This window comes from Hetaerina americana, unplaced genomic scaffold (genome assembly GCF_022747635.1).
Source record: "Hetaerina americana unplaced genomic scaffold, ioHetAmer1.1.p SCAF_45, whole genome shotgun sequence".
NCBI classification, from domain to species: Eukaryota; Metazoa; Arthropoda; class Insecta; order Odonata; family Calopterygidae; genus Hetaerina; species Hetaerina americana.
Genome location: NW_027287041.1, coordinates 3970465 through 3978623, shown reverse-complemented (window position 1 = coordinate 3978623; position 8159 = coordinate 3970465). Strand labels below are relative to the sequence as shown.

Here is an 8159-nt window from a genome sequence, read left to right as displayed (position 1 = left end):
GCACCTATGTGAAATATAATCTCGTGGGAAAATACTATATTGTAGTAATGACTTCTTGTTCAAAGCCATTTTCTTGAAGAAATTTCCTCCTCATGAAGAAACTCCAAGAATTATTAAGTAAAATGTGCAAGTGTGTAGTTTTTAATCAGTGCTTTCAACAGAATTTGTAATTTGAATTTCAGTTACATCTACAATTACTTTTTAGCAATTCTGCAGCTTAATAGTATCCAAGCATCATAGTTGCGCAAGGATTAAAAATTAATGCAGGTGCCAAAAAGGTGTAAAGTGGACGTTGGAAAATTGATAAATCTTTTTTTTATGTTTTATTTATTCATATTGAATAGTATTTTCCCATTGAGATCTTCTCTAATAATTAATGACATAGTCGGAAAGCACTTGTTTTTAATTTTTTAAACGGTTTTTAATATTTTTGTCTACACAATTTAAGCTTCTTACATTTTATAATAATTTTTTAAAGATATGAATGTTATCTACCCATGCTAATATATAGACTAGACATTTTATAGAACAAAACAGGCAATTTATGAGGATTCTGCTAATAATTTATTCATCATATTGTTTATCATAGTGGCATTGGTGCATCAAAGAGAGCTTATGTCTTACCAATCCATCTTGTTTTATTATCAAATTAAATAATTGAGTTTGCAATTCCACATGCTTCTGTCGACCTTTGACTTGGAAGAGTGGTAGGCCTAGGAGTGGGAAGTTGGAGGGATACAAAAGTTCATTGGCAATTACATCTTTGCAACAGATGAATTTCAAAATCTCCAACTTCTCAAATCATCAAGCCTTTGACATTTACAGTCAAAATAAATAATTTAAGTCAAAGTAATTTCAGTGGGCACTTTTGATGAGTTTCTTTGCAAAGAGAAATGTTAAGCTTTTATTTTTTACACATGTTTGGTGTTCTTTAATTCTTTCCTTAAATTTTCCATCCTTTAGTTTTTCAGTTCATTTTGGAAACAAATTTTTCCAGAGAATGACTAGCATCTTTTCTTATTTATATAAATTATTGGTTTCAATTGTTCAACACTTATAGTTTTGAATGATTCCACAATTTAGAATAATTCTCATTCAGTCATTGAAGAATGTCTGAGATTTAAATTTTCACTTCATATATATCAAATGATAACCTAATGCAATTCATTTTTTAAGATAGTATCTGTTCAAAATTTCTAATCCTTAAATGTTGAAATTAGCAAACATAATGTCTTTCTGTATTTTAGAATTTTTTAGATTATAAATTGGTTTTGCTGTGATACCTAGCCCCACTATTCGTAAATACAAATAATCTTCTCTCGGATTAAAATGAAAATATGTTATGCCATAAGCATAAGATATTAGGACAATAGCCCTTCTGTTTAATTTCAAATTGCAACTATCACAATCATTTTCATTCAATAAAAATTGTTGATTTTGCACTCTTCATTAATTTATATGTTGCTAGTCATATTTTTTTATTATTTTCAACATTTTTAACAATTATGTACAGATCACAATGAAAAGAGAGATGATGGATGTTGGAAAGTCGGAGGATATTGAAATTCCAGCAAGCCAGGATGAAGTGAACCATTATATTCAAATTCAGGAAGAGACTTCTGTTGAGGTAAGGGAAAATTAAGAATAATTAAGAGTATTTCATCCCTAATGTAGAAATGCCTAAAGGTCTAAGGACCAAATGGCAAATACGGGAAATGACTTAAAAATTGTGAATATTTTATACATAAGATGTGTACATAGGAAGAAATTGAATAATGATTTGTTTATTAAAGAGCATGCGTAAGAGTACTTAGCCTGGCTTTCTTTGACGTGTTTTATTCTGATTACAAGGTGTACTTATTATGGTGTTTTTCATCATTATATCTTAGCATTCATTTTTTATGCTTTGTATACATAAATAGTTATGGAAACAATTATTTCCATAGCATTACCAGAGTAATTCCTCTGTATTTTGGTATGTTTACTACTCTGTTAGATTAATTAATGTATTCATTTTTATTAGATGTACTTTTATGTGGAAATATTTCGTTCATGTAAACATTGGACCAATGGTAGTTTTTCATTTAATCTTGGGGAAACATACAAATTGCCAAGAAAATGACTAGCATCTAATCCTTATATAGTTAAAGTTATAGGGTCATATGTTCAAAACATACAATTTTGAATGATTCCTGATAAAAGAAGAAATCTCAATTTGTCATTGTGTAATGTCTGATATTTACATTTCACTTCATATATGACCAATGATAACCTAACATAAATCATTTTTGTTACACAATATCTTTCCAAAATTCTCGTACTTAAATGGTAAAACTGGCAAAGCTAGTCATATTTTTTTATGATTGTTCATCATTTTTAACAAATATATGCAGATCACTGTGAAAAGGGAGAAGGTGGATATTGAAGAGTCGGAGGTTATTGAAATTCCAGCTAGCAAGGAGGAAGTGGACTACAATATTCAAATTCAGGAAAGGACTTCTCTTGAGGTAAGGGAAAAATAAGAGTGTTTGTGTCATAATGACAAATGCTTAATTTTTCAAATCATGATAACCATGAGAGGAACAGATGTTTACTTTTTATGCTGTAAATGTTATGCTATTTATTTAATTATACTATATTAGTCTTTCTGACTTATGTTTTTGGCCATATAGTTTTATTGTAGTTCCTCTCCAATGAAAAAGGCAAAAGCATTGAATTACTGCTCATGATATAGGTGGTGTATTCAAATAGGTGAATATAGTAATTTGTCAGTATTTTAAGAGGAGATAAGGTATGCCCAGGATTCCATAGCAAATTAAAGTGTTAAGATAGATAATGGCTATTATGTAGCATGACATGTATTAGATTTGTGTGAAAATTGTGGCAAGATTTAATTTTAAGAACAGGAAATAGACAGCTTGTGCCAAGTAAGGAGATATGTCAGAATTGTAAAGATGCTGTTTTAAATAATGTGTTCTGTTACTCTTCAGCTGATAGGGCTGGATAAAATGTTCTGATACAACTTCAAATTCCTGTTTTTTACTGGGATAACTTAGTGTATCCTTATCTTTATTCTTTTTAATACCTCTACGTACAAATCATATTATTTGTTATTTCCCTGACACATTAATTTATTATTGGTAGTCAGGCATTTGATGCATTCAGCGGGTTTGGTTAGGCTGGAATGCCTTTAATGACAGGAGCACTCAGATATGCACCATCTCTCATTTCTTAACTATCTGCTACTTGCAGGTTTTGAAAGGTTTTCAATCACCTAAACAGAGAAGTGGTCATCAAAGATTGGTATTTGGAGGCAGGGTGATTAAGGATGGGATAGTTAAAGATCATTATGGTTTTGGTAGAATAGTATTAGTTATGATGAAGAGGGAAATGGTGGTGTTTCATTGACTGATGTACTAGGCAGGGCAGAAGTTACAGTAAAGGCTAAGTTCACAGATTGTTTAATATTATGGTATTTGGCTAAAGAAGTGATGATAAGGTAACGGATTTTCAGGCAGTTTGGTTCAAAGAGAGGAGTGTATTGGGTTAAAGGTTTGAGAATGTTACTCTTCAGCAGTTTTTCAGGTTTCCCACTTTTTCTGAGACAGTGAAGTAGCTGGTCCATGTATTTTTATCGGGGAGGAGCGTTGTTGTAGAAACAAAAGCCACTGACAACGTGAGAAGGGGATGAAGGATTTTGTATGTCATGGTTGGCCACAGTTGAAATAAATTTATTGTTGATAGTTGGTAAGTTTCGTTCAGACTGTTAAAATTATTTTTCTAGGTTTGAATGTTGATAGTTTGGAAAGTTATATTAGAGTCAGATATAGATGAATTGAAAGATAATGTGAAAAAGAAGAAGAAAAAGACATGACAGTACGGTTTTAGTATTACTTTGATGAGAGAACTTATGTTCAAGTTTATCCATTATTAGATTGTCATATGCATAAGCTATAGTCATGCACATTCACTGCATTTTTCAAAGACCCTTCAAAAAGTAAGGTCTTGCATTGCTTTTTATGGAAAAACAAATTTATTCTCAACTTTGTATAAACCTTGAGAAATTTGTTATAACCTTTGATTTTATTCCACTACATGTGATTGGTGAGCCCCTGACGCAGAGGGAAACCTCTTGTAAGCCCTGCTATAGTGTAAGTGCAAGCAACAAGTAAGGATGAATGCTGCTTAGTACATCCAAGCTAGATAGTTTGTAATCATTTTGGTGGGTGATGGGCAACTGTTTCAGGGAAAATCTCTTGTAAGCTCTGATTGAATGTGATTCTTGAGACTATCGGGCATTAAGGCTATATAGCACATCCAAGCTAGAGGGTGGGTGATTATTTTTTATTTTTTTTAATTTTAAATTTTATTTCACTAATGATAGTGTAATTAGTGGGCCCTCTATGGAGAGGGAAACCTCTTGTAAGCCCTGATAGATTGTGAGTTCATGCTACTATCAAGGATCGATGCTGTATAGTACATCAAATCCATACACTTTGTAATTTTTTATAATAATTATATTTCTTATGACTAACGGGCCAGTGGTGCAGAGGGCATTTCTCCTAAGCCCTGATTGAATGTAAGTGCTTGATACTAGCCAGGGATCAATTCTATATAATACATCCAAGCAAGAGAGTATGTAATTATTTTCCATTTGAAATAATTTTTAATTGTATTTCCCTTTGTGTGATTAGTGAGCCCCTGATGCAGAGAGAAAAGTCTCATAACACCTTATAGAGCATGAGTGCATGTGACCAGCAAGTATCAATGCTATATAGTCCAAGATAGATAGTGCGTGATTTATTTACAGTCTTCCATTTCATCATTCTAACTGTTTACTGTTTCCAATAATTTCAATTATTTTTAGTTTTTTATTGTATTTCTTATTGGTTTATATTCAGTTATTTATTTTTATAATATTTATTGATTTACTACTACTTCTAATTTCCCTCACCTACCTTTGCCCATTCATAAGAGTACGGCTGGGGTTGACTCTACTCATTATATTTAGAGTTAATTGATGCTCTGAATTATTGGTAGCATATGAAATAGAATATGATAAGTCCGCAGAAGGAAGAATAAATTAAAGTACTGTTTAAGAAGGTTAAATAATTATCGAAAGTAAGAAGGAAAGATCTATTCTAGCAGTTAAAGATAAGTTGAGTGAGATTATAGCTGACATAGAAGAGATCCAAGAGAATTGAAAGGAATAATGTGAAAAACTGTCTGTTAAAGAACTTAGGCCAACATGATGAAACTTGACTCAGATAAAAAAAGCTAAGACAAAGAAAATATCCAAGAAACTTGGAAAGAATATACAAAGAACTGAATGGTTAAGAACTAAGGTCACCAAGCTTAAGCATAGAAAAGTCTTTCTGTTCAATCGAGTTAAAAAACCATTATGGGGAATGCTTTTTAGCAGCCGAGAGGAAGTAATGGAAAAATCGCAGGAAGCACTGATGGACATACCGAAAACTGAATATAAAAAATGTTTCGAGGATTGGATCAAGCGCTGGCATAAGTGTGTTGCAGTCGATGGGGATTACTTTGAAGGGGGCAATATAGATTTAGATGAATAAACCCTTTTTTTTCAATTTTCTGAATAAATTCCGGGAAATTTTTGATCAAGGTAGTATATCAATCATATCTTCGTAACCAATGCAAGTCAATGGTTTGACGAAAAAAAATTTTTTGAAGAGGTATCAGCTAAAATACTATTTTTTTATATTAATTTAATGTATACAAGTTAACAATTTTTTAATCTTAATTTTTAAAATAACATGTTTTTAAAACATATTTTGCATGGATATCCTGAAAATCTTTAATATTTTTTCTTTGATCTTGCAGGATCATTTGGCAGATGCAGAAGTAAATATGCCCTCTGAGGAGGAAGTGGAGATTGAGGATGATTGTGATACTGATATACCTCAGATGAAAGTAAGACTGGGAGGGGAGGTGTTGCAGGAACAAGGTAAGGAAAGCTAAGGACTGTGTTATCAGCAAAATGTTTTAAAAATAACTGAAAGGCCACTTAAAATATTATAATAAATTGCAAAAAAGATGATAATGTTATCATCATTTTTGCAATTATGTATTAATATATTTAGTATTATTTATATAGCTAAGCAGACTAGATCTTTAACTAATCTTGCTATGTTTTCAAGCCATTTCTTAATTTTGCTTGATTATTCTGATTTTAGATATTATCAGTTTAGAATTATAAATAATATAACCAAAAACAACCATTTTCCCTTTCAATATCTTATGTTTTATCCTAAGTAAGATATAAATATCATTTGAAATGTGTCAGTGCCATTCATTTGTTGTGTTTACATGTCCATTGTTTACAGTTAAACTATTTTCTTTGATTTTCCATGTCTATTATTTCTTAGTAACATATTTGTTGCTTTTGTTTGAAACAACAGCAACTTTGATACTGATGAAGGTAAAAGAAAAAGTGCTAAAAGGCCTAATTCTGGTCAGCAGTAAGTGATGACAGATGCTTTGTTCCTGGGATTTTATTGCAACTGACATTGCTAACATACATATTTAGACTGATGAGTATGTACAGGCAACAGTGGATGTATGATTGTATAAATGTATGCACGTTTTTAATGAATATCTACTTATACTTCAAATCTTTCAGATAAACACCAAAAACAGGATGATGCAGGGGAAGATGCTTCATCCACTCAACTGCATGTGTGTGAAATTTGCTCCAAGGTATTTGAACAAAGGGACCTTCTCAAATATCATGTAATGCATGTGCACCTTAGGAAGGTGATGCTATTCAGATGTGATGTTTGTTTGGAAGTATTTAAGAGAAAATATGACCTTGCAAGTCATATCCAATATGTGCATGCTCTTAAGAAGACGCACCAATGTGACTTCTGCTCCAAAAACTTTCTAAATTTCAGTAAACTCAAAATTCAAATGTCAACACACACTGGGGAAAGGCCATTCCAATGTGCATTGTGTTTAAAAGTTTTAGCTGGAAAGATACTTTTACAGAGGCACATCCTGACACATGCTGTAGAATGGCCACACACATGTGAGATCTGTTCCAAAACATTTATTGCCAAGAGTCACTTAAAAAGGCACATGCTAACACATACTGCTGAAAAACACCACAAGTGTAATATTTGTTCGAAACCATTTGCTAGGAGTAGTTGTCTAAAGGGTCATATGTTGACGCATACTGGTGAAAAGCCACACAAATGCAACATCTGTTCAAAATCATTCACTCTGAGAAGTAAGCTAAAGTCACACATGATGACACACACTGGCGAAAAACCACACAAGTGTCATGTTTGTTCTAAAGCATTTGCAGCAAGAAGTTCTCTAAAGGGCCACATGATGACACACACTGGCGAAGAGCCACACAAGTGCCGGGTGTGTTCAAAATCATTCAAAAGGCATAGTCATCTAATTTCCCACATGATGATACACACTGGTGAAAAGCCACACAAGTGCAACGTCTGTTCAAAAGCATTCACTTACAGAGGTAATCTAAAGTTACACATGATTACACACACTGGTGAAAAACCACACAAGTGTCATATTTGTTCTAAAGCCTTTGCTTCTAGAAGTAATCAAAAGAAGCACACACTGACACACACTGGTGAAAAGCATCACAAGTGCAACCTGTGCTCAAAAGCATTCATTCAGAGTAATCATCTAAAGAGACACATGTTGACACATACTGGTGAAAAGCCACGCAAGTGCAACATGTGTTCAAAGGCATTCGTTCAGCGTGGTGGTCTAATATCGCACATGATGGCACACTGCAAAATGATCATAAAAATGTAAGATATGTCCATAATCATTCATTACCTAGAGCCTTATGAACAGAAGAGTGCTTAGGCTACATAAAATTGAAGTGCATTAGACTGCTGAGGATTATTTGTTATTCCTTAACTTTTCCCAAATATTCCCTTACACTCTGAAGAAACCAATTGTAAAACATAAACTCTTTAACAGTTACATTGTCCAGTTTTGTATAATTTTTTAAATAAAAAATAATTTCAGATTAAGCTAAAAATCTCTGGATGATTATGTACATCTTGATAACATAAATCTAAACAGAAAAATTTTCTACCTGTAAGAATTAAAATTTCATATTTTTTTACATGTTAATCTTCTAATTCATCATTAACTCA

The 8159-nt window shown here is 32.3% G+C and overlaps 1 protein-coding gene across 1 annotated transcript; it reads left to right on the top strand.

The window, feature by feature from the left end:
- The first annotated feature begins 1519 nt into the window (after positions 1 to 1519).
- Positions 1520 to 6142, top strand: LOC139693219 (uncharacterized). Its single transcript, XM_071591323.1, has 4 exons — positions 1520 to 1627; positions 2394 to 2507; positions 5848 to 5937; positions 6122 to 6142. The coding sequence occupies exons 1-4, from the start codon at positions 1520 to 1522 to the stop codon at positions 6140 to 6142; spliced, it is 333 nt and encodes a 110-aa protein (XP_071447424.1).
- Positions 6143 to 8159: the final 2017 nt, after the last annotated feature.